The sequence below is a fragment of the Falco naumanni genome, chromosome 8 (assembly GCF_017639655.2).
Source record: "Falco naumanni isolate bFalNau1 chromosome 8, bFalNau1.pat, whole genome shotgun sequence".
Taxonomy (NCBI): Eukaryota; Metazoa; Chordata; class Aves; order Falconiformes; family Falconidae; genus Falco; species Falco naumanni.
Genome location: NC_054061.1, coordinates 54153329 through 54180436, shown reverse-complemented (window position 1 = coordinate 54180436; position 27108 = coordinate 54153329). Strand labels below are relative to the sequence as shown.

At 42.4% G+C, this 27108-nt stretch overlaps 1 protein-coding gene across 4 annotated transcripts in view; it reads right to left on the bottom strand.

Moving 5' to 3' along the window:
- UNC80 (unc-80 homolog, NALCN channel complex subunit) overlaps nucleotides 1-27108 on the bottom strand; it is a 131196-nt gene that overhangs the window by 88928 nt on the left and 15160 nt on the right. For all 4 annotated transcript variants that reach the window (XR_005829411.1, XM_040604477.1, XM_040604479.1 and 1 more), the window contains exons 8-21: nucleotides 23424-23685; nucleotides 18363-18497; nucleotides 17518-17740; nucleotides 15946-16086; nucleotides 12732-13000; nucleotides 11730-12098; nucleotides 10824-10955; nucleotides 8731-8878; nucleotides 7216-7364; nucleotides 5205-5371; nucleotides 4452-4553; nucleotides 2906-3114; nucleotides 2264-2370; nucleotides 1600-1759 (exon numbers count right to left, since the gene is read on the bottom strand). Coding sequence is in view for 3 of the 4 variants with exons in the window: in XM_040604477.1 (XP_040460411.1) it covers nucleotides 1600-1759; nucleotides 2264-2370; nucleotides 2906-3114; nucleotides 4452-4553; nucleotides 5205-5371; nucleotides 7216-7364; nucleotides 8731-8878; nucleotides 10824-10955; nucleotides 11730-12098; nucleotides 12732-13000; nucleotides 15946-16086; nucleotides 17518-17740; nucleotides 18363-18497; nucleotides 23424-23685 (2573 nt within the window). In the remaining variant the exon portion in view is untranslated. The remainder of the gene's footprint in view (nucleotides 1-1599; nucleotides 1760-2263; nucleotides 2371-2905; nucleotides 3115-4451; nucleotides 4554-5204; nucleotides 5372-7215; nucleotides 7365-8730; nucleotides 8879-10823; nucleotides 10956-11729; nucleotides 12099-12731; nucleotides 13001-15945; nucleotides 16087-17517; nucleotides 17741-18362; nucleotides 18498-23423; nucleotides 23686-27108) is intronic.

Below are 27108 nucleotides of genomic sequence, written 5' to 3'. Positions count from 1 at the left end.
ATAAATTCTGATGTTACTCACAGAAGGCTGAAGTACGGACAAAACTTCCAAAGTTCAAAAATCCAATACTAGTGTGTCATCTGAGTTTTGTATACATACAAGATGTGCCACACATACTGAACAAAACTTTTGATGCTCACAGGGCCAAGACTAAATCTGTGCCGTTGAAACAAGAATATGGGCACTCAAGGCAGAAGCAGACTCACAGTGGCATAAAATCAGCATTAGCAAGATGGAAAAAAAAAAATTTCCTACAAGAAAATACGAAGAACATCTCACATGAGCACTGTAGAAACATCTGTGGCAGTCTATAAAAATCTGACTGCCCTCAGTTACTTGTTCCCAGCAAGAGCTGAGAGAAAATATGGTGGAAGTATTTCACACCTACTTCAGCACAAAGTATGTGATGAAGAAAACAATGCAGTTCCTTCCATCCTGGGGGTATTCAGCTACCAAGCTATAACAGACTTCTGAGCTGATGTATTCTCTTGCTAAAGGAATGATACATTCCACCTAGGAGCTAGTTGAAAACCACCACCAGTGTTTCTGCAGTGGTAGAATGATGACCAGTTTACACTGGCAAGATATGCTCATCCTTTGCTAGTGTCACTTGCCTGAACATGCCTTACATGCATTATACTGCAGGTCTGGGACAGATGATGGTGAAATACATACAACGCAGTGTCAAAATATAATGTTAGAAAATAAAAGACATAATGCTACAGAAATCATGATGAAAAAGAAAATCTACTTTTTGTGTGTTTTTGGGAGTCAGGTTGTGTTTTCTTGAAAAAACAGTAACATAACTTCAAGATATAAGGTTGTCTCCCTGACAGCAAGGATGAGCTCTGAGCTGAGGACATGAGCATATGAATGCCTACATGACATTTTAAGACAGAGTATATGATGACCTTGTATTATTCATAAAGGCACTTTTCAAGCATTGCTGATTTTGAAAATACATTGCAATTAAATATACTTCTGTGGAAAGGAAAAGTGGTGGTGGTGTTATGTTGTGTGCTAAGAAAAAGGGACAGCATCCCTAACGAATGGTATGCAGACACTAGACATGCAAACACAGAAGAAAAGAGATAATTATAACAAGGTTTGTGCAGGGTTTTCCATTTCTGTGCTGATCTTTGCTAAAACTGTCAAATGGTCACAAATTGGGAAAAAAAAAAAAAAAACCAAACAAAAAACTGATGGAACACCCATTGTCATATTAGGCAATGAAAGATTTACACACCTAATTTTGAACTGAATAAGTGCTTTGAAGCAAGCATTAATTTTTCAAGTGTATTGATCAAATTCAATTTGGTTTAAAAAGCCCAAATGTTGTACTTGCAGAATTTATTTGGATAGTCTTGCTTTTTTAAAAAATTGTCTTTACTACGGTTTTTCTAAACCAAAACAAAAGAAAGAAGAAAGGGAAAGAAAACAGTTGCAAAGACTAAAAAAGTTGGAGAAGGCTAGAATGGATACAAAAACTATGGAGAAAACATGAAAAAAGGGAAAGGGGTAAAATACAGAAAGAAACATTTTTTTAAAAAAAAAAGTTAAAAGGAAAGGAAAAAGGAGACGAGAACCCTGATTTCTAACCATCTTTTTCTTCTGTGTGATGAAGCTTGGATGGGTGTCTTCGGCAGGTGCGCCATTTACCAAGACGCTTGAAGAAATTCTCCTCTTCATCTCGCCCATTGTCCAGGCCACCTCCTGGCCCCCCTCCTTCTGACAGCTTCACTGCGCTGGTGAACTTCACCTGTGCAAAGACAGAGGGCCGGGTCAGGCTGTGCCATAGCGCTATCTCTTGGTCTTCCTCGCTTAGGCATAAAGCATCTACAGAAAGGCTGTAACACAGTGGATCACCATAGCAACACAAGTGGGTCTGCACACATTTACGTACGCTGAAACACTTCATCTTTTAAACTTTCTGCTTAAGTGATTGGTCTTTCGCAAGAGGCTGTAAGGGCACAAAGAAGGAAGGACAAGTGTGACCAACAATTAAAACTTAAGTGTGTTGACAGAGCCTGCATTTCTCAGTGAACCAAGGCAGACTGACAAATACAGTGTAGGTTTAACCTAGCCTTCACCATGAGCTGCACAAGTCCATTATCAAATTCCCATAGCACTCTACTCTGAAGGCTTCTGTGACCGAGTCTCATTGGCTGCAGTGTCCACATTGAATAGAATGTTTCCTTGGACACCTAAAACCAGCCAGATCCTGTCCTTCCAAGCTCTCTGCAATCCAGCCTGACACATTTACCTTGGAACTTTGCCTGATGAAAGAGAGACGGTCAACAGAGCTGATATCTAGGAGATCTTCTACCCCATCAGCCAGGCCAGAGAGGGAGGAGCGCTTCAGCCAGTTCCCTGTTGCAGAATAAGCCACTCAGGACAATTCTGAAAATGCTTCCAAGCAGAACCTATTTATTAGCAATTGCACCGTATTTCTCCAAAGTGGCCATGCTAGGACATGGGAAAACAGGAGGAAAGGTGGAGGCAATCTTTTCATGTTACATGTATTTACCATGCAAAGCTAGGTCCTGGGACTTGTGAAGGATATATTCTTTGTCTATCAAACACTATTTGGAATATTTCTCTTCTGTAGAGAGGAACGACGCCTGTGAGATTAAGGTACTAGCCTACTACTTTGGAGACACAGATTCAATATTCTATTTTGCCACAGATATCCTCTGTTATCTTTGGCAAATTGCTTACATTTCCTTTTGCCTCAGCTCCCCATCTGTAAAACAGAGAGAGCAGCATTTCCCAGCTTTCCTTGGGAGAACATACAATATACTTGGACAATAAGGAACTGTGTTGCAATGTTTCTTAAGACATATATCTATCTGTGTTTCTCTGCACATGCAATATTTGTATAGAATAGGAAGAAACATACATTTACCTATGGGGAGTTTGAGTTTCTTTCGAAGGGAGATTCGTCGGGAACGGGAGCGGGAACGCCGGTCTGTGGTGGTCCCAGAGTGTGCAGTGGTGCACTCGGATGTGTCCTGCTCAGACTGACTACTGGTATCACTCGCTGCACTCTGTGACTTGAACATCTTCCGCCAGAAGTCCTTGCGTCCCAGAACAGCCCCTTGGATTTGCTCATCACTCGAAGAAAGGGGATGCAGAGTGTGAACTGCATTTCAGTGAAGTTTGGATGCTCAGGGAAATGAGGCCTCCCTCCCGCAGCCCCCTCCTAACTTCTCTATTATTTGAGGTTGTTTCACTTTGAATTCCAAACATACTTTTCTCAGTGGGACATAATCAAGTTTGACAACATGCTCAGTATTGTTCAAGGCACAAAATAACCATCTTTTCTACCCTAAGGAGCTTGTCCACAGAACAGTCCATTCCAATTTTTAGTTCCTACATGTGAAAAAGAAATCATCTTCTTTAGGTCAAAATGACCTATGTTGATAGGACTACATTGCTGTTTTCTACAAGCGTGTGTACTGGAGAGCTTTTGAACATCACGATAGCCATTTCTGAAGATGCTGGAGTCACAGTTCTCATTAATGTATTGGAATGGGGACAGCAAATTTGCTATACACTTAAGATCTCCCATGGCTGTGGCAGGGCTCAGAGCAGAACAGCTTGCTGCAGTTCTGCAGAGCAATAAAGGGCTTTGTGTTATCCTTGCAGTCTCAGCAACAGTGAGACTTTGCAGGCTCAGTTAATGCAGAATACCTAATACAGAGCTCTGGGCCCTTGTGCAAGCAAGGTCTTCAAGCAGTGTATCTCCAAAGCACTTTAACAAGACAGAGGACTATTCAGAGGCCTGGAGAAGTTAAATGACTTGTCCAAAGTTACTTAGAGACTAGTTGCCTTTTATGAAATTTTCTAAAATTCTTAAGAGTATCGATTAAATTTACTTCAATATTAAATGGCAGAATTCTTTGGACAACAGAGACTTCAAACGTGCGATGCCTAACAGCAGGTTGATTTGCTCATTAAGAAAACTGGTAAAGAACCTCTGCTGATAAGGGAAATGCAACAGTCTTTGGAGACTACATGCCCAAGATAGGTCAGGAATGGGCTGGCTGTTGTGAGGCAGTAAAGGATTAATGACCCTTAGCAACAACTTGGAAGCTGAAAATTAATAGAATCATTCCCCAGAAGTACAAACAAAGCATGGAGAACATCTCTGATGACATCTCTGAGGAATTAACACTCTATTCGTGGCTATGGTAGTATGTGGTATTGACAAATCTATTGCACTGTCTTTTGAAAATCTCCGGTAGTTCCCCATCAAAATCAGGGTGGGTCCTGCTGGCAGCATTGATAATAGGCATTATCTGGATGTTATCAGCAGCTCCTGAACAGACAGTCAATGCATTTATTGTACCATCCAAAGAGATAAGTCCTTGCTTTCCTGCCCGTTTGTACTAATCCTAGAAGAAAGCTGCTGGCAATAACACATGAAAAAAAATTCATTATTTACTTACTGTTCTGGAGTCTGCATTGGGCGGCTCGAGACGTAACTACGGCATTCATCAGGGGCAGCTGATGCCTGGCCTTTGTCAATGATGACACTTCCCACCTCAGACCTATACAGACAATATAAATCATCAGCTAAAGCAAATGGATGGCCCATCTCATGGTCATCACACAGCTACAAGACATGGAAACCAGTGCTGCTGAGCAACAAAGCACCTTTAGAGTTGTACCCCCTCTTTGAGAACTTACTGTCTCTATACATATAATTCATGAAAAAGGCAGCAGCGCTTAGAAGCAAAGCCAAGGTGTTTAGGAGTTTTTCAACTTTCTTAATCCTTCCCAACATTTTAATATGACAAGTCTCAAAGCACCATAGAAAATTTATTTTTGATAAAGAAGCATGTCAGGATTAGATTTCTTCTGGGACTTGTTTTGCATACATGAGTTTACTTGTCAGATAAACAACATTAAGGATGTGATGCGTGTTTTGGGACTGACACTATGCTTCTTACTTCTCTTAACCTTTCTTTCTCCCAGTGTTTCCTTGTACATGAGGAATAACACTTTTTGCTGCAAATCTATTATTGTCTCAGTTCATTAAAATTTAAAGGAGACTGCTGCCACAATACGATTCTGTACATCAGGAACTGAATATGCTATCAAGAAAAAACACAGAAACCTTTCTACATTTGTGTTCAATTCATGTAGTCATATAGCCATATGCAAGTCAGCCATTTGCCTTCTCCCTCCTAGACACCCACCTTTTGCTCCCAGAAGGTTTTGGCTCTTGCTCCGTTTCCTCTGTTTTTTTCCCTGGTATTAGCTTTTCAGCACTGTCTAAGAGGGCACTGAGTGCCACTCTGCGAAATACATTCCCATGAGCCTCCTTGATAAACTGGACCAGCTGTCGGATATCGCAGTACAAGCCCTGAGTAGCAAGACATGAAAATGAAAGAATTCAGTCTGTTGTTTGTGAAGAAGCAGTGAGAATCAACAGTTTCTAAGGTACTTCAGAGCAGGCCATTACTTCCTTTGGCTGTTGTGTGATATACTCTCTATGTACAGGGTTTGGGTTTTCTGGCTGGGATCAAAATGTGGAAACTCCATTTAGTGCACTCAGAAGAAGCAGACAATGAGGAACATTACTGTTATGGAACATGCTCTGTAATGGACTACAGCAGATGTAGAGGTATCAGAGACTAAAACAGCTGAAAGATGAGGGAGCTGCAAAGATGACTTAAAGCCTATTTTATTCCTTTCATCTAGCCCATAATCTTAAAAGGCATGAAAAAGCTGGGGGTGGTGGAGGGGAGGGGAGTAGAGTGCAAAAAATTGCATGTTTTGTTTCAAAACCAGTGGGTGTCTTGGGATTTTTCTTAATTATTTTAGAGCCTTACATCACAGGAAGAGAGAGGAATGACTCACTCATTCCCCAGCCTACTCCTACACTCAAGGCTCTTTTTAGTGCTGAACATTCATACACATCTGTGATATGACAAACCACCTCTATATCTGAGGGCAAGGGGATGGAGGGAACAATTTTACCAGACCGGATTTTTGATCTGTGAACTTTTCTGAAAGATCTTGCATTATTCCAAATTTCCCAGCCTTCAACAAAAAAAACCCAAACAGACAAATAATTGGATCTGTATACTGATTAAGGCTTTTTTTTTTCATAAGATATTGAAACACAAGATTGACATTAAAGAGTGATCCAACACCAGGAAATCCTCATGTATACTCTGCATACCATGTCCTCCATACAGGCACAATTAATGGTGCTCCACTTCAAGATAAGTTTCACCTTACACATTAAGGAAAACTGAGTCCAGAAAGACATATAGTTGACAAGGAAAATTTATACTTCGTGATCCTAATCTAGATCCACAATGGTGCATGTTTTTCTGTATCCCAACACTTAATCACTGCTGAGAAACATTCCAAAGAAGGAATATCTATAAGAACAAGAGGACTTTGGCATAGGCAGACAACTCTGCTGGTTTAAGAGGTTACTGTGTTTTTCTTCTCCCTCTCCCTTCCCCTCACAGAGAATTACTGTCCTTTTAACTGGACTTCAGTTCCTCTGCAGCTCTGCCATAAGGATGGAGCACAAGAGTGCTTCTTGGTTGCTTCCATGACAAATCCTAATTTCTGATAATAAAGGAGGTGGTTTGAAATTAGCTGCTAGATTCTGCACCAATTTGGAAGAAGAGAGCTCATGTCATCCATTCTACTGACTGCTCTGGGGAGACAGCACATAGGCAGCAACGAGCAGCATCTTACTTTCCTCCAGGTGTTGGTAAATGGAATGTTTGTCTAACCCTTGGGAAGGCCTACCAAACTGCAGTTCAGTAACTCACATACTCTGTCACAGGTGGGCCATGTCCTTAACCAACTAAACTGGCTTTAACTTTGCTGAAAGTTGATTCATGCTGGCTGTAGTCTTGTTCATCAATCCCTTGCTGCAGACTAAACTACTAATCCATTTGGGAAAAAAACCCCCAACAACAAACCATCAAAAAAAATGCAGAAGCTGCTTGAACAGAGAGGAAAATGCAATTCAGAGTCAACAACTTTTATCCTGACTAAGTCCCCTGGTTCCAAGGCAGGCATGCAAGGAGGGTATCAAATTTATATCATGTTTTAACTGTGACTGTATAGCTTGCTAAACCCAAGGGATTTGGCTAAACCAAATTAATTCTTCACTGTAAAGTCTCACTGGTGACACTCAAGTGAAAAAGTAACTTTGTTAACAAGAAATCAAGTGCTTACCAGGTTTTCCGGGCTGTGCAGCTCATGTGTAGTGGAAGCACAGCGAGTGATCAATGACTTGAACATGGCACTCACAATAATACCTTCTACACTCTGGGCTGTAGACTTGTTGTCAACTGTGGTAAAGTTATTCCCAAATCCAGCTTTGTCTGTAAAATTCAAGTAGAAGCAAACCCCCTTGTTAAGAACAGTTTAAAAAGATGGCTTAAAGACATGTGTAAAGGGATTCAGATATGTAAGACAATGGCAAGTCCCCACCTAATAGCTTATGCTCAGTTCTTGCAATCCTAAACCAACACAAATAAAGCAGAAGGGAAGGGTAAAATAAATGAGAAGGATGAAATCTTCCCAGAAATAGTTGTAGTACGAAAAAGGATTGTAAAGATCAGGACCATTCTGGCCTCCTTTTATACATATCTCTCATTTAGAGCTGTACAGAATAAGGCACAAAATTTGAACAATATCTCCAGCTTTTCTATTTACTGTTCTAAAGGACCACAAATGCTTGATTAAACTGCAAAGTGACAACGCCCATGGAAAGAAAAGAAAATCTGAACTATAGGAATGCTGTTCTTGCAAGGTGCATAAGAAGACCAAGCTCTTAGAGAGTCAAAAAAGAATTACATTTATATGAATAAAAAGAAGTATCCCAGTTTCATTAGGTGACAGGAAAGACTTTCAAAAGCTGTATGAGCTGCCATGTTTCAAAGCATAAGCCAGTCAATAATTGATGAATACCTGGGGAAACTTCCTATGGGCATATTCTTCACAAAATCCTGTGATATAGTATTTTTGATGCTTTTTATGAAATGCCTGGGATCAGAGGTAGGCTAATATAGTCAGACTCTCCAAGTGCTTCAGAGGAACTGGTCCTGCTCTGTACACAGTCATTGTTAACTGTTGTTGCATGCAGTGACCAAGCATAAATGTTTGGTGATTCTAATAGCACCTGGAATAATTTTCCTAACTTAAAAAAAGAAAACATAAATGTCTACACAGACACACATGCACACATGCTTGCAACTGCAGGCATGCGCATCTGCGTGTTCATGTTCTTGTTCGTTCAATCTGGTCTTGCTATTTACTGCCTCACTGGAGGCACCACAGAAGATTTTAATGCTCAATTATATCTCCATTCAGAATAAACCCTGGATTAAACAGGCCATTCCAGCTGGCGCCTGGTCATGTCATGAAGCAGAAAACTTCCTGCCTGAGGCAGAGTTGAATGAAAACATTTTCGTTGAAGAGCCATGAACAACAGGTAGGATGAATCAAAAGAAGAGACCTTCAATTTTAGGTGCACTGGGTGATACAAGATTGCTAGATGAGTCAAATCAGAAGAGATTCAACTTTCCTGACCCACACTGGCTGAGGATATGCTCTGTGTAATTTGAGTATATTAATTCACAGTTGGGTTTTTTTTCTTTTTTTAAAGGAAAATGAAAGCGTGGCTTCTTTCCGATGGTATAGTTTAGGAATATTCATGTGAGGATTTCTGATGCCGTCTATACTTACTGTCAGTGACTGGCTCCATGCAGAAACCCAGTAAAGCATGTAGGAAATCCACCACATTATTGAGAGAATCCCTGTTCACATAATCCCTCATGGTCTGCCGGAACTGCATCTTATCCAGTTTGTACAGCTTTGTGAGGCAGTTCTGAGCCTGCAATGATATCCACCAAATCACATCACATCAAAGTACATGTTCAAGTTTTGCTAACAGGAACAGAGTATTTTTTGCTCATGCTTAGCCAGTGCTCTGCTGTGCTGTCTAAAGCAACCTCCCCTAGGAGTCAGAAGGTTCGGGTCCTCTAACATCATACAGGTTCACCTCTGAAGTCAACAAGAAATTCAGCACAAGGAGACAGTGCACTTAGTATGGGTGCCACTGTTTGGAGGTGGCGGTGAAGTCACTGCCAGCCATGTCTCAAGGTTTGTCCTCCTCGCCCCAAGCCCAAGGTAAAATCTCACTGAATATGAATGAAGTAGCAACGTACCACTTCAGTCAAGGCTTACTGCCTTGGTGAAACAGGTTCTTAGCCTCAGGCATCTGATTTTCAGCCTCTGGCTCAGATCCAACCCATCTGATACACCTATACCCAGTGACCAGTTTATATCATGCAAAACATTAGAATTTTATTTAAAAGCTATTAATTGTCAACTTCTTATCATAAAAGTATCCACCCTATCAGGACCCCATCCAAAGAGAATCTGAAATATCAGCTCTATGGGAAACATGAACTCCTCTGCTACCTACAATAGGGTGCTTAACTTTCCAGTAAACTCAGACATGATTGTCCATGCAGTCAACACAGATGGTGCATGCAAAGCAGTTTGGCCAGACAAATGCACAGGAAATGCAGCAAACTTTGACACGTAGGAAAATCTCTTACTGTAAAAACCTCAGTTCAATGAGTCTGATAAGGACCTTGGCTCCAAGAGACCTACTCATTTATGCTTAATGTTATGTATAGGCCTAAATGTTTTGCTGGCTCAGCTACAACACAACATAAAAGCCTAACTCACAGTTTTGATGAATATGGCATATGTTCAACTACTGCTGTGTGCAGAACCCTTCCTCTGTTACCACTGAGACTCTCTTACCCCATCTTGTCCCACTGTGTCCAGAACAAATGTTACTGCTGCAGCCTCCTCAGTACCCAGAAGTTTAGCTAACAGAAGAATGCTGCATGATACAGAGGCAGCCAAACCATCTCTGAGCCATGTAGCTCAGATTGCAGAACCAAATCATAGTTCTGTTGGCATGGCTTAGGCTAACCAAAGCACCTGGCTCCCACCCACGCTGAGGATGGGCACAGTGTAAATACTCATTACAGTCATCAGAAATGCTCCCTGCTGCAAACACAGGTGAGGAGGGGGCATGTGCTGGAGACAGCCTTTGAAAGGGTCCCATTTGACAGGGCATTGGACTGATCTCAGGAGGTCAAACTCTTCCAGGTGAAATCAGGTGTCTGGTCTACATCCTGGGCACTTTCCACTGCTTCAACTTGGTCAGAACCAAAAAATGTAAGCTATCAACGGTGACCATCCACCCTGCCCTTTGACAGGGCATGAGTCTTCTGCTTCCTTGCAGCACACTAAAATGCCTGCAAGTACAGTGCACTCCAACTATCAGGAGCCAAGGGAGCAGCCCAGCAGCAACCAGTCATAATCACCATTAGGAAAGGTGGACATAACCTTGGACTTCTGGATTCAGATATGCAACCCAAGATAGCTGCATCTCTTGTAAATAGCATACTCTGTTGGGGTACCAACAAGGTGAAAAATTACTTACACCAGCTCACACAGGGGAATTGCTCCCATATATTTGTCCCTTCCCAGACAACTTATCCATTGGGGTGGCCAGAAGCACCCTGAGCCTCTGGTGTGCTCTTAGCAAGCCCCAGGGCTGGAAGGTAACACCATAGCTGAAAATCTGCTACAGCTGGGCTGCAACACAGTCTGTGAGCTGGGGCAAAGAGCAACACATTTACTGTCAATACAGAAAAAGCTACAGAGGGGGCAGACAGCAATCTCAGCAGCACATGTCGAAAGTACAAAGGAGACACTTTAATGAGCTTTAATTCTCTTACATTCTCCCGGAATACCTGGTGTCTCAGGCGATCTCCAGAGAGCCCTCGGTGTCCTTCTCCACAACCATAGGCACAACCCAGGGACTTAACAATTTTGATCAGCATTGTGAGTGCCAGCCTATGGGTGCTGACAGATGGGCCTTCATCCTGAGGGTCACAGAGGGGAAGATGGTGTGAAACCCTGGCACAACTACTGGCGTTCTGTTAGCATTGTACTTTTAACAAATTGTTGTCCATTTATCCTCTCAGACACTCCATTACTGATGAGTTACTCTTGAAATGTTACCTCCAATTATTTTTCAAGTTTAGGGACCAGCCCCTTCCCTTTAAGCTCACCTAAAAAAGTCATGCTATAAATGCAAAGCCCCCTACACGCTACTATGAATACCATTCAGCACTTCAAAAATTTCTGCCTGAAAAACCAAGAGCTGACTTGCTTGAGCAGAAAAACAAGCATCTTTTAAGAATGTCTTACGTATTATGCTAGTATGAATAGCAACTTTGGAGATCAGCAACAGCATCTCTTGGCCAGTTCTCATAGCAATACTGAAAAATTTATGATTTCTGGTGATCAAAGAAAAGAAACTGTGCTCACACACTGGATTCTGTTTTTTCTTGTAAGTTATGAATAATGAACCTGAAAAGAATCATTGTGATTGAGGTTTCAGGCACTTTGACAAGATATTCAAAATGTCGATGCAAGGCTCACAAACTCTGCTTTTGGCAGTTGCTTTGTTGGAGTAGTTACAGTGCTTGAATTCCCAATCATGTTTCCTCAGTGGAACTCCAAAGTACCAGAGCTAAACAAATTAATTCGTCATTGTGGTGAAAAAAAAGAGAAAACAGAAGGACAGTTGCACACGCATACTCAACAGATCTTACAGTACATTCAGAAATTGTATAAAGGGAAGCAAGACAAACCTTTTCTTGGTTCTTGTCATTCTTCTCATATGGCCCTCCTCCTCCTCCACCACCACCTCCTTCACTTCCACCTCCACCTCCTCCACCACTTCCACCACCTCCTTCTTCTCCATCTCCAGCTCCACTAACTGGAGGAGGCCCAAATCCACAAGCTGAACTACTAGAAGCAGCCCCTTTGAGCTGGAAAGATCCTTCACTTGGTCTCTTTTCAGGGGCCTCATTTTCTTTGTTCTCACTCTTCCGCCGAGCCTTCTCTACACAGGGCACCACACCAAGCTGAAGTAAGCACTCCACAATGTTCAGTGCCACATCGCAAATCCGGGAACTGATGTCATGGTTCAGGACCAAGTAAACAGCCTTCAGGACCACCTGGGAGATTCAAACATTGTATTTAAAGTCAGACTTATTTTCTCTCCTAAAACTATTTAGTGCCTGGAAATTCTAGTCAAAGACCAGAGACTCATCATAGCAGGCACAGTACAAACTCAGAATGAAGTACACGCAACCCTCAGCCCCAAGAGCCTACAATCTAAGTGTAAGACAGGAAACCACAGGCTGGGCACAGTCAGGCAGAAAAGGAAACCATGAGATGACATCTGTGAGCCTGAGAGCTCTGCTTCAGCACACCAGGACCTGCCAAGTCATTAAGGGGAATGCAGAAAAGGTGAGTTTTAAGGTGCCACTACGAAGGTGCTATTCAGTTTTATTCTATTTTATAGGGAACTTGGTGCATGCCCCAGGAACACAGCCATTACATAGTATCACTTCTGATTGGATGTGTGCATTCCACATGCACATGCGCTTCTTGCAAGGAGTAATAGGAGTTGCAGTATCTCAGAGAAGACTTTTATGATATGCACAAATGTATCTGACTGACCTTTACGTACTGCTGAGAGAAGTCATATAAAGAGGTGGAGGAAAAGCCCATCAAACCCCTGATCTCAATGGTACAGCTATATTGACAGAAGAGGGACCTGGCTTTCCTCATTCCTTGCCAATTACCGAGAGATCCAGCATGCCGTTCTTGTGGACAAAGTTGTTTGTTCCATCAATGTGATCCGTATCCTCCAAGCAACTGTAATTGATGCAGGAGTCTGTCAGGCTCCGCGGGAGGTTGGCACATGCGAGCGGCTCATGGGGCATCTCAGGGATGGGCACCTGGTTGCAAAGCTTCCTCATGTGCTCACTGAAGAAGTCAGCGTAGCCCACATTGAATGAGGCCAGGGTAGTGTTGAAGGTTGCCACAGTGATGGTAGAGATCTGGGACCGCACTGCAGGGAGGGAAATGGCTTCCTGTAAATTTCCATCTCTAGAGTTATGAAATGGAAAACTGAGACTGCACTTGTTTACAAGAAGGGAGCTGCTCTTAATGCAGTTTGTAATGACGAAAGACAATACAGGTTTGTAATTCCTATGATGGGTACAGGGATGAAAGTATAGATTCATTTCTTCCTTTAAGCCAGTGTAAATTAGAACTATCCCAAGCTTGCTGTAGCAGTACAGTTCCATGGCAGTTTAAGCTGATCTCAGTCAACTGGGCAATTAAGTAGATCAGGGAGCTCAGCCAGCCTGAAGCTAATCCAAGAGGGGGATTAGATTTTGGCTAGCTTTGCTCCCTGTATTGGTCCAGTGCCTGGTCTTAAAAGTAGTACAGCCCCTGCAAGGGAAAAGAGGAAGGACACTGCAGCTGGATGCAGGACAGAACATAGGGTAACAGCAGCACCAATTTGGAAGAGCTTTCTAAGTCACACCAGTTTGAAATATTTCATCACGCCAGTTGAAAAGAATGGAGCAGTGTGTTCCTAATAGTACTTGTGACAGTCTAAACCATCTCCAAAATGCAAAACTAACTGGTGAGAAAGGCAATGTTGTGTCTAAGTCCACAATGCTCAAAGGACCTCATGACATAGCCAAGCTTAACTTTAAATTGGTTAGCTCAGGTAGTGGCAGAATTTTGGCCACACAGGCCAATTTTTGTCAAGGATTCACCATTGTTGTACAACTCATGCTGAACACTCTCTGTCTCTGTCGCTCTCCCTGATAATCCTTAACCTACTCATGCCCTCCCGGAGCTCGGTCAGCGGAGGTCCTCTACCCGGGTGCACTCCTGCAGCTGTGCTCACCGCTGCCACCCAGCACTGGCTGAGAGCAGGGCACAGTCAGCAGCCTGGCATCTTGGTGGCTGCGTGTTCCCACTGGAGCTCTGTCTGGGCAGCTGCATCAGTTGCAGTGGGTGCAGAGCTTAGAGAGGCCATGGCTTTCTGATGGGTGGATATCATTGCTCCCGTCGAGCTGACATGGCTTTAGAACCTGCCCTGCTGCACAAACCGCTGCACCAGGCTCTGTTTGCCTGCCCTGTTGGCAGTGCAGCTGGTCACTAGCACTGCCCAAGGGGTTCTTTTCTACATGTGGGGGGCTTGGCTGCCATTGCTCCTGGCCCTACCCCAGTCCCTTCAGCTGCTGTTCTATGAACTGTGGGCGCCAGGTGGGTCTGTCAGCTCCCCTGAGGTTACCCCGGGTCAGGAAACCCTGCTGTGCACCACTGGAGCACTCTGCTGCCCACCCTGCCAGCACCGGAGCCACTCACCTCAGCATAAAGTAATATTTCCTGTGTGGAATCTGTATTTCATTATCACTGATAGAGCTGACTGCTGGATGAGACACACAGAGATAGGGAAGGAGGACTAAGTACTCTTCATTTATATCAATACATGCCTGCAGCATGTGCCCATGACTCCTCTTGAGCAGCTACCTAGGACACAACTACTTTTTCATCTCTGCTTTTCAGTGTGTCAGCAAGAAGAAATTAGTTCATTAGCAAATGTCTCCTGGCCAGGGAAAGTAGACAACAAGACAGGAAAATATGAATGACCGGTATACTTGGATATAGTTGGTCCCACAACAAAAACAACAACAACAAAAAAGAATACCTAATATTTGTACTTATTCTGTAACCCCAGAATGGTTTATTCAAAGTCATAGGCTACTAATGACTTGTCCTATTATTCATATAGTTGCTGCACAATTGTACCTGGGGTACAACTAGAAAAAAAAGCATTGCATATGGCTCTCTTTTAGAAAATATTTGGCTAGGAAGCTGGTGTAGTGACTGGGATTGCTGTCCTATAGAATGAGTACAGGTCAAGAAGACAGACTCCATAAAATTGGTCCAGAAGGAGAGCTTTGCCCTGGAGACACAGAGCAGAGATGAAGGAGATGCACCCATGCTGGATTAGAGCTGACGCAAATCCATGCCCTCTCAGACTATTCAGATTTGTTGTGCTAAAATAGCATGGATCTTTGAGAGCTCAAAAGCTACAGCAGGTATCACATGAGTGCATCTGTAGCCTCCTAGGTATGCTGCCTGACAGCTTGTGCAGAGACAGACTGTGCTCTGCTCCGTGGGGTGCATGATATCCTGTTCCCTCATCAAGGTTTAAGGCTGCACTTGCCACAAGTGAGGCCCAATCTCTATGACCAGGTTTTGCCAGTAGCGCTACACATGAAGGAGAAAATAAAATCGCTGTTTAGGCAGTAGGAGCAATGCCAGCAAAGTGCCCTGGTGCAGACAGCTCTGCTGACAGAAAAGAGCTTTCATCTGCTGGGCTAACATTGTTTGGCAAAGGTGGTGTTGCCTTGCTAACAGAAAGACTCTTCCTTCTGGAGCAGACTTCATCCCACCAGGGGTTCTTCCGTCTCTCCCATCATGGCCACACTGGCATTGCTATTTCTGCAGGGGCCTCCAAGACAGATGGGCCCCAGGGACACTTTGAGCAGATTTCAAAGCCAGGCTTCTATTTGGAACCAGGAGAAATAAGAAAAAACTGTGATTCTCAGCACAATCCAGCAGCAGTGAAATGAGAAGGGACATTAAACACCACAAGATTCCCCATGAAATCACAAGGTAGCAATACTAAAGTTCTGCCCAAGCGTCTGTGATATGTTGTGGTAAGCTAAAAAAAACCCCACCAAACCCTGCCTTTTCCCTGTTGATGACTGCCAATTTTTTTGATAAACTGCACCAGATAAACATGAAAGTTTACAAGATATTTCTACACTGAGCAAAAAAAAAAAACCCTTAAGAGAGGTAGGACAAAAATAAATAAATAAATAAATAAAATATTCATATACTCATACATAGAAACAGCAACACTTCCTCAGTTTCTTGGAGTTGGGATTTCAGTAAAAATTTTCTTTCCTGATGTGTTGAATTTACCTTCTTTGACTGTGTTCTCCCCATGGCTGTTTGAGTGGTCCGGCAGATCAGAAACCAGTGTGTGGTGAGAGTGTGAATGCCTGGCGCTCAGGCTCTCCATCTCCGTCGCTGTGTCAGAGCTCCCCCGCCTGGTAAACTTCCCTAGGGTGAGGACAAGACGCGGATATTTAGTTTACTCCTCTGACAGGTGCTGGGAGGCAGGAGACAAGTAGCTGAGGTTAGAAATTGAAGGATTGGAATCCACAAAAGTCAAGGCCTTCCAGGATCCTATGAAGCAGAACCAAATATTACAGTGGGATACCTCGCAGGAGTTCACTGACATGAAGACTGAACATACAAACTCTCTGCAAGGCTCTTCCCCTCAGCACATTGTCACCCTCCAGGAAAATAAGAATGGTCAGCACTGAAAGACTCCAACCTTTGGGGAAGGTTATAGGAATTTGGTTTCTTCTCCCCTTGTCCAAATGGAATATATATATCTTAGGTTGAGGAGTGCCAAGGCAAAGGAAATTCCCCCAGAATACAATAAAATACAAATCAAAAGAACCTACTGAAAGAGGGGGACTGTCTCTGAAGTAGGCAAGACCTGTTGACCATCAGATCTGAAATACATGATTTCACTGAGATATCAGAAAGAATGAACAAAAGGTTAAGCCAAGATAGGAATCTGAAGCCACTGAGATCAAAATTTAACTAACTTCTTCAGCTATGGAAGATATGGAAAGGAGGATTTGGATACTATGTTTGTTATTCCTGTACAAATCTGTAGATGTTTGTATATCAACCACTGACAAAACACATACGAGTCTTTAAGAATTCACTTGGTTGAGCTCATCGTCCCAAAGAGGGACATGTTTACAATGGAGAGTTTACCTAAATGATGCTATCTAAGCCAATGAAAAAGAGGAGGCTGTGGCATGGCCTTAGGCAATCACTTTGCTGCCTATCATCTCCAAGAAAGGGTGCCAGGATGAAAATCTATGACATTAGGAGTAAGTTTGTGAAACAGAAATAATGCCTAGACACTGTTCGACAAATCTGGATGCTTAAAGGAGCCAATATTTAGATGTAAACACTGTATCTTTGCAATATCAAGACAGTATAAGCCTCATTATCTGAGGCAATACCCTATTTATATTGTACCCAACATTTACTTGCGGAAGACACTGAATATTTTTTACCATACTCCTAATGACTATATTGCTGCTTCTCCAGAGATTTCTCTTTAAAAGGGGATACAACCGTTCCTTGAATCTATTTTAAGCTGCAGTTGTGCAATGCTTGCTATCACTCAGGAAAATTGTATTCAAGTGGTACAGACATCGCTACAGGTTGCTACAGTAGCTATTATTCCAGTAAAGCTGATAGTTTTCAGAGAAAAGTGAGCTATAGCATAAGTCATTCAAGATTTGCTGTCAGCACAGTTGCCACTTCTACAGACGGGTATATAAAACTGCAGAGCCAAGGACATAAGGTAGCAATAGAATGGATGAAGAAATAAAGAGCCTCTGTTCTCTGAATGCTCAGGACAGGAATGACACAGAACCTGGGGCAGAGATAACATCATCTCACCTAATATGGTGGTTTGCCATCCTCCTCTCTCAATGCCACGTCGGTCCTCTCCAATTCCAGAGAAACTGCCAAAGGAGAAAGTGCTGCGAGTGGGTGAGACATCCAAATGATCCTCATGAAGAAGGAAGGGTACCCCCATCCTTCGCTGACGCTTCTTCCCAGTATGGTGGAAAGGAATTGACCCTTTGCGCTCACGCTCCCTGTCCTCTTTCCGGCTCTTAAACTGCAGGAGGAAGAGGAGCAGATATGAGAGTAGGTAGAGGCTTTGAGGCATAGCAAACTACCATCTGAGGGAAAAAGGTAACACAGATGTGTGGCTGAAGTATAACCCTCCACTTTTTTATCTTGGCCATTTACCCTGACAGCATCTACCTGCACTCTGGGACCACATGAGAATTTAAAGGAACTCAGTCTTGCCCTAGACTGGGATGGATGCCCTTGTATAATTGTATGACATTCTCAGACCTTCTCTAGATTTACAGAATCCACAAAACTCTGTTAAGTATCTTGGGTGGTTGCAAAGCCAAAGCTTCATGAGGTAAAACCAGCAGAACTCATGGCATTAGCTGGAACGACATTGAGAACCAGCACTTAAAAATCAGCACTGTTTGAGTACCCTCCTCTCATGCAGTTTCAGCAGGACAGGTATTTGAATAAAGATTTCAGTATTGTGTTTGGAATGTGCATAAAATCCCCTATGTAATAATACATGGAATCACTTCCTATGAAAAGAGATGTCAATCTCACACGTGGCATGAATATATAGTCCAAATAGACCTTCAGCTGCAACTTTGGAGGACATTGCGGTGCTCAATCATATGTAAATTAAACTACAATTTTCTCACCTTTTTGAAGATGTTCATCCCCAGGTCTGTGGAGAGATCTGGAACTGCTGGTCTACGCAAATTGGTCAGTGAAACTTTGGAAAATGCCTCTGTGCTTAGTGATTTTTCTTCCTCATTGCATTTCATTGTGAGATCCTGCAGCTCCCAAAAGAAGACAATAAGCACAAGGAGAAACAGAGGATAGTCAGCTTAAAAGAAAAGAGCTACTTCCAAGAGCTGTCACAGGAGCACTGTAGAGGAAAAGGATCTTCAACTCATTACACAAAACACTACTTACACATTTAAAGAATACCAAAGGAACAAACAAACAAAATTTAGAAACTCCTAGAATTATTGACCTTGTCTAATATTTCTGTCACCATAGAAAAAAAGTACAGCACATTGTACCACCACAGAAAGCCTCAGGCATTGCAATCAGTATGATCTAGTGGCATGGAAGCCATGTTCTGCTCCACTCTGATTCTGATCACAGATACAACTCTGGGTAGCTGACAATCTTCTTGAGGCCTTGGTTTACATTTATAAGCAATCACAATGACTACCTTTTCTGAAGCGTTTTATTTAAGATCTAGTATAATATGCCCTTAATAACATATACCTTTAAAAATGTGGTTTGGAACTGAACTGTAATAAGCAGCACTGTTCCTTCAACAGACGTGATTTGTAAAAAAAAAAAAAATATTTACGCAGTAAATAAACCCAAGACTTCTACATCAGGAAGTAGCCTTCACTTTTAATAACAGTGCTCCAAGGCCTGTCCATCACAGTTCATATTTGTGAAAGCCTCTGTAGATATAGCACAGAATGTCCCACGACAGCAAAAACCTTGAGACTAATTTACTCTAATTACAGTAGAGGGCGCTCTACCCCCCTACTGCACGGAGCAAAATGCATTACAGCTGTCTACTGTAAAGAAAGGCTTTGCTACAAAAGGTGGCATAAGCTCAGCTCCTGGCCATCTGTTCTCATTAAAGATCTGATGCCACTTTTCATGAGATGTTTGTGCAGCTGACCTGACCAAGTTCCCTCAGGATAATTTTCTCCTGCCTAAATATCAGCTTGTTTCCAATGGATATGCTCTTTTTCCTTGCTTGCCCATCAGAAAGGTTCTGCTAAACAACTGGGTCATGTTAAAATACCTTTTTGCTTTCAATCCAGAGATAGCCATATACCGATGATAGATGAAGTGACTCCTGTGGTATGGGAGGTTTAGATTCTGCCTAGCCAGATTGCATATTACAGAGAAAACCAGCTCTGCAATACATGTGTGCAGCTTTATGCAATGAAGGTCCAGCAGAAGCCAGTGACAGTCTTTGCAGCTGAAGTCTTATGCACCAGTTAGTTTGCAACTGGGGACCACACATTCTTCAGAGACCTTTCAGACTAAACAAAGATCACACTTGAGTTGTTCCTCTTACTCTTATCAACACAAGAATGAAGGAGACACACAACAGAAAGATTCCTCTTCACCATTATTCTCAGTCAAGGTATCTTTTAAACCATTTTGCATATAAGGCTAAGGATTCAGGGGAGGAGTCACACACACAAAATCCCACAGACAGCAAATCAAGGTTCAGCCCTAGGTGCTCTCAACAGCAAGGCCAGCAAGCACTCCACATGGCTTGGTTTGGAGCTTTTCCAGCTCTCTGGCCTCTTCTGGCTGGAAAACATTGTATGAATTTTTATTTCAGATTCATTATCTTTGTCCGCTAGTTACAAAATCAGTGTTTTATTAGGTGGCTCACATCCACCAAAAGGACAGAGTAAGGATCAGAGCCTACTGTGATACAAGCTATACAAACACACAGAAAGGCACGGTCCCAGTTCTGAAACCTGCTTAGGGTAGGTAACAAGCAAACAACACTAGAAAAGCAAATTACAGAATCACCTTAAATCTACTCTGTTTTAAGGAATCAAGCAAGCATTCCTGTTGAAGACTGATTAAAAATATGGCTATTCTGTGCTGTACACCATGTGGCAATTATAAGATGGATAAGAAAGCAAAATAGTTTGGGGGTTGCTTCTGTAGATTTTGTTGTTTCTGTTGTCTTCCTTCTGCGTGACTGTATGGCTACTTGTTCATTAGTACTTCTCTCAGCTCTCAAGATATTACACTTGAGACTCTTGGCTTTATATTAGCATTGCAGCAAGCACTACAGCTGCATTGGTCTTATGCTTAATTTAAGCTTTGGCTCTTTGCCCCTGTGGTGCTAGTGCAAGACCGTAGAGGTTTGTGAGCCTCTGAAGGTTTCAGTTCCTAGACCTGTCCTTATACTGAATTCACTGCATACAGGTACAATGCAGGTTTCCTTTGTCACATGTTGCCAGGTCTGAAATATGTTTAGACTAAAGTAACTTTCTAGAGGAAGCTAATATTCATTTCATTAACACTCCATCCAGTACTGCTTTTCCTATGCCACAAGGAGTGCTGGCATGCTGCACTGAATCTTTCTACTTTGCTGTTCAGTTTACTAGGCAATACATGGAGGATGTTTCTCATGCTTTCTTGATCCCAACTTGCTTTAGCCCAAGCTTATATTTGAAACATAATTTTAGGCACACAGAAACCAACAAAAAGCGTGAAAGTTTTGCTGAGGCTTAGGGAGATGGAGGAAGTGACCTTGATAAACTGCAGAACAATAGAAAGAATGTGGATTTACCAGAAAAAGCTACTGGTCCCTGATGTGATTTGCAGGCAGCTGCTTTTGTCTTTAATCAGTTTTTGCCTGCCTTTTAAATTTATCCTGCTGAAACACAATGTGCTGATATTTTTGAGAAGTTACTGATCAACCTTTGAGCAGAAACTATGACATTGTGTTAGGAATTTAAGATCTAGACCGAAAAAGTAGGCTTTAAGTATATCCCTGTGTCAGATGAGCTTGTGAAGTCTCAGGATACAACCCCTCACGTTGACAGAAAAAAATGACAAGTCTTAGCCCTCTGGAGGTGGCATTCTCTCCTCTGACTAGCAGACAGCCCTGAGTGATGAGACTCTGAATTTAAGAACAGCAGTTAAGTCCCTACAGTTGGCTGGCATGAAAGAAAGCCTAGGTGTCTCTGTGCATTGCACGAATTTCAGTCCTCAGCATTGTACAGAACGGCACGAGCTGAAACTTCTGCTGCATGGAAGACCATTTCACCTCCTCCATCACAGCTGTTCTGTGCAACAAATTGGAAACCTTTTTAAACAGGATTCCAATTTGATGAAGCACGGTAAAAATACACAGGAGTGACACAGAGGTTACCAAAAGCAATCAAACCTAGCCCTGGAGGGAAGAGTGCCCTGGATGGAGTCCTCACATTAACAGCTAGAAAGTACCCAGTGGAATTGCCAAATGGTTTTAACAGAAATGTGTTAGTCAAGAGGAACTGAGCAAAGGAATCTTCTGCAAGAGAAACAGCCTGGAAAAGCAAGAAATAGCCAAGGAGGGAAGTGTCTCAGAGTATATAGAAAAGAACCAGCACAATACTAGTGCAAACAGTGCCAATGGAAGGTAGCTCCGTTCATGCTGCCGCTCCACTGAGAACCACTGACTGCACTCCCTGTTGTGCTCGTAGCTGAACTTGCTAATGTGCAAAATAACGAGGTTGTTATGAGCAAGGGCAAAGGGACAGTTTATGCACGGAAACAGTGAACCACATCAACAGCAACATCTTCCAATTCTCCCCCCAGGAGATGATATTAAGGAGGATTTTCTGCACATGCACAGCAATCCTATAAAATCCCCATGCAAAGGTAGATTAAAACTAAACAGTAATGCCTATCACCTGGCCTTTATGAAAATATGTCAAGCTTTTACAGGGATAAAACAGACAGCATTTTATAGAAATGACACAGAAGTATAATACAGTTTAAACAATACTGCTGCTGCTGAGCCCTTAAAACCACAAGTAATCACCAGCCCTCATAAAAATTGTAAGAATGGCTATACAATATGGAGATTTAAAAATAACTGTACTAATATTTAGATTGTTTATGCTAGTCTTCTGATTTATGAGCATCTGGGCTGTATGGGAAAAAAGATATTTCACCCTTCTCCCTTGTAAAATGACAGGTCAAAAACTGCCAGAGGTCTACAATACTGAAAGCAAGGATTTTAAGAAAAAACACCAAAAATTCTGAGAGTTCTGACTCAAAAAAGACATTTGAAAGAAACAATAACAGAAGATAGAGCCTTTTACTTGAGGTGTGTCATAAAATTGGATTGCAAAAATAGAATCTGTATTAAATTTAGTTAGGCATTTTCATCAAGTCAGTAAATCAGAATTTGCTGTTAAAAGCCCACATGGCAGGAAAAGAGTGCACAACCTAAAAGTAGCACAAATCAACAAGCAGATTAACTGAAACCACAGCAGCATCCCCTTTTTATCCCTGGAACAACAGCGAGCTACCCAAAAGAAAAAACATTTCAGCTCTAACACAAAGATATTTACTGCATCAAGGTCAGGAGTCTGAAGTTTCTTTTTCAGCAAAACAGGGAGCAAGTCTTGACACCTATTACAGCAGTATATCTATTGAGGTTGTGTTGGCAAATATAAAGGTAAAAGTTACACAATAAGAATAACAGCAGCAGAAAAGGTAACAACATGGAGGACTTTTGCTCACTGTCACTATTTGCAAAATATACTCCAATATTTTAACCCAAGTGTTTGCCTTTCCTATTTATTTAATAAATATTTAACCCAAGTGTTGCAATTCCTTTTCTCTCTTTTGAGGGGTTACACCAAAGGAGCTCAACCATAATGAAAAACCAGTCTTATTTCTTCTGACAGCCACATTAGTATACTCTCACATTAAAGACTAATGTTATCACAGTTCACCCTACAGGAACTATCTCAGATCAACCCTCAAGCTTTCAGTAGTCATCAGCTCTGACTCTGCATCAGACTCTGCCTCAAAATCCCTCATCGTTCTCAAAGTCTCTTCCTGAATCAATGCACACACCTGACCTCTGAGCAGTCTAACCAACACCAAAGCTGTGCTTTTCACTAATTGTCCAGCCATCATTTCCCAGCATCACCACAACAGTTGCTGTTCTCTTATTGATGGTAACTGCTTACCTGAGTTTTGTGAGTATTCACCAGAGAGGGTGCAGCAGCCACCATGGAGCTGCTGCGAGGTCTTGGTAAAGGGGTGATCTCTGGCTCAGGTGGTTTCTCTGGCTTTTCCTGTAGCATATGCCTCAGCCTCTGCAGGTAGTACATCAGTGACCACTGTGTGCCCTCCTCAGACCAATGTGGCTGCAGCAGGCAGCGCAGCACTGCCACATCAAAGTATGTGGCATAGCGAGACCTCTGGCATGGCGGGATCACCAAGGACACCCTGTTCCAAAAATGAGTACAAACGTTAATCATCAGGCTCCTTAGCTCTTCTTAGATGCTCAGCTTTCTGAATAAAGAACCACTAGATGATCTGTCAGGTTTGTATGTTCAACTGTTCTTAAAGGGCCACTCTTGATATCACAAAGTTTTCTTTGCTAGCTGGAAACCAGTTCTGTCCTAGCATACATGCTGGTCCACTCCATAAGACCCAAGAGCTCTACTAAAGAGGCCTAAAATGTAGCCACTCATCAAGAGCTGTAAGCCATTCCCATTCTCCTGCCACCTGCAGAAATCACCAGGATGTGCACACAGCTGTGCCGGCTAGCGCTTGCAGGGATATTTGACACTACCCTTTGGGACTAAGGCCCTGACTGAGGAAAGCATTACTGAAGACACGTAAGTGGCTATTTAGCTTTCAGCTCCCTAGAGGACTCAAGTACATGCTTTCTTAAGTGCTTTCTTGGATAGGGTTGCTTTCTTAAACTATGGTCTGAAGATAAGCCTCCAGCACCTGTGCTAACTGTCTGTTTCCAGCTGAACAAATTATTCAACCTTTGAGCATCTGCTGTTCAGATACTTGTAATAAATATTAAGGAATGGTTTACATTTGTACACATCAGGCCCTACATAAGAAGGAGCAGGCAGGGCAGCTACACCAGTTAACCCTTTAAGCCAATTAAATCGATCCTTACACAAATAAAAGTTACTGTTATGGGCATCTTTGCCAAGGTGTGCCAGAGAAAAGGACCATTTTTAGCCTTCGTTATGATTTTCCTGCCTTTTGGATGGTGTCATTTCCTGATGGGCTTTAGTACACAATTTCCTAAGTATTGTAGAAGTTTGTGCATGCAAAAGCAAGATGTCTTGTAGTAAGCTTCAGAAAGGAGACTTCAAAGATTTCAGATTTCAAAGGGATCAAACCTGTTTTCAGAGCCAATCTTATTGCAATAAAAATGCTCCAAATTTTTTATTATTTATTTTTTCTACCTCATCGTTCCCAGCAGAGTTCAACTGGCCTGATCTACCCTCTGTATGACTAGTCACTAGCTGTTAGGAAACAAACTGTCAGAAAAGAAGCAGTGAAAGGGAGTCAGAGGAATGAGAAACACATGGCAAAAGCAGTGAAATGCTGGGGGTGGGGCAGGAACTCTGGAAAGCTGTCTGTTTTGGTTTTGCCTGCTGAAGTACATAATTTGAATGTTTCCACTCTGTGTTAAAAACACACCTCTGTGAACTGAGTACTTCTGTTGATTTCTGAATTCTTTAAAAATCAACAGCACTTCCATGAATTGTATTCTCAGGCATTTGGGAAGCATCACAAGAATATCAGGTTGTTTGGTTGCTTTTTTTTTTAAAAGCCATTAATATTATCAACTCTGTTAAACAACATGCAAACATCATTGGCAGGACAAACCCATCTCCAGCTGGGTTCCACCACATTCTGAACAGAGGTGTCCAAGGCCACAGCCCAGCAAAGCATTAAGGAACAAGCAGCAATACTGACCAGTGGAACCCTGGAACCTCTAAGTGAAATGCATGCTTGAAGTGCTTTGCTGGATTGCTGCCCAGCACCACAAAGCTGCCCTGTGTGTCTAAGGTAGATATAGGACTGGCAAAGGAGAAAGATGTGTGCAGTGGACACTGACACCACTTGAAATTATGTGAACCTTGCTCCATATTACACGTTTGGAAACAGTGGGCAGGTGGCAAGGTTGGGCTTGGAACGTGTGCATCTAGAACTCAAACCTGCAGGAGCTGGTTTGCTGCCAGCCCCACAGGCCAATGTTGAAGAGACTTGGCAACTGCAGATCAGCCCATCTGCGTCAGCATATGTCACTATATGGAATCTATAGATTCAAACCTTCTCCCCTAGTGCTGTATTCAAGGTAAAAGTGTTACAAGTTTGATGACTTTAAAATGAGATGTTATATGTAGAACTGAATTATGAAGGAGAAAACAATGATAAATGGAAATATGCGACAAAGTTTTCCTCCTAAACCTGATGTGAAGGCTGGTTTTGTCACGGTCAAGACTGTGTCACATAGGTGCAACCTGTAAAAACCCATAAGGATAGACAGATACTCAGAGCATCCCAGCAAAGGAAATAAAGCCCATTAACTCAGTAGCAATTGTAAAGGATGTTGCACTGCTCTCTGGTCACTTTGCAGGACCCAGATCAGTGTTTGAGTCTACAAAGTCTTTCATGCTCCTCTGTACACATCATAGGCAAACCTGAGGCACAACACACCCTGGAGCAAGGCATGTTCTCCTCCTTATAAAATACTTGTCTCTGAAGTCCTTCCTGCAAAGTCTATCTCCCAGGCTGTGTGTTCAAGGCAGCAGCTAGATAAAAGGGCTTTGGCTTTATTTGCTTCAGTGTTAAACTGTAGCATCCGTAAATGGAGAATTTCACTGAGTGGAGCAGGGATAATTAGCCAAGATCAGAGGAACAAGCCATTTGCTCAAGAAGTGTCTGAGGAACCAGAAATTAAACTCTGCACTTCATTTAGAAGGAAATCTAGTGTTCATATAATCGGCTCCTGGTTGCCTGTAACTGCAGGGAGAGTGGAAAGGCAGCCTTCCTTCAACCCCGGGCCAAGGACAAAGGAATACTGCGGCTGTTGGTAAGTAAACAACATTTGTTCCCCAGTTGTCTGTTGCTTGGCAACCAAAGCTCCCTGTACAGTTTTAACTGATCAATGAGTCCTGCAAATGAGAAGGCATAATGATGCTCTCTTCAAAGCCTGTCTGAAGCTTCATCCCCATGGCAACCACCAGACCCAGCTTGATAAATTGATCACCTGATTCTGTCTTCTTAAAAGGCTGCTTATTTTTTTATGGCTGTGCACTCTCTGAGCAGTAGCATTTGCACATTGAAAGGCAGTTCTGTCCCCAACTTCAGTTTTACTGGCTTACTTTAACATAAATAAGACCCAGAACTGACAACAAGCTTAATATAAAATCCCACGGGAAGCCTCCTGATGGGATCAGAGCCTTAGAGAATACCTTTGCCCTTTCCACCTGTGAAAGGGTGCACCAAACCCCTTTGTGATATATCAGAGCTGTTCCTAGATTATATTCAGAAACCCACTCCATCCCGCATCACTTCGGTCAGTGTAATGAAGCAATTTCTTAAAACACTGCAGTGTCTTGGATATGACATTTCCCCAAAGTGATAAGCAACAGGACCAAAATTTTCAGGAGGACTTTAAGTAACACCCCTAAATCCATAGAGATCTAAAAATATAGCTAGACTTCCCTCCCTCTCCACCCCCTGAAAACACTCATCAGCTTCATTTACCTGATGGCAATACCAAAGCCCAAATCTAGATTAAAAGTAGTTAATTTATCAGCGCCATGCTGGAAAAACATGGCCTGAGCTCTGCAAGGCAAGCTGGGAGAATGTTTGCATGGCTGCATTTCT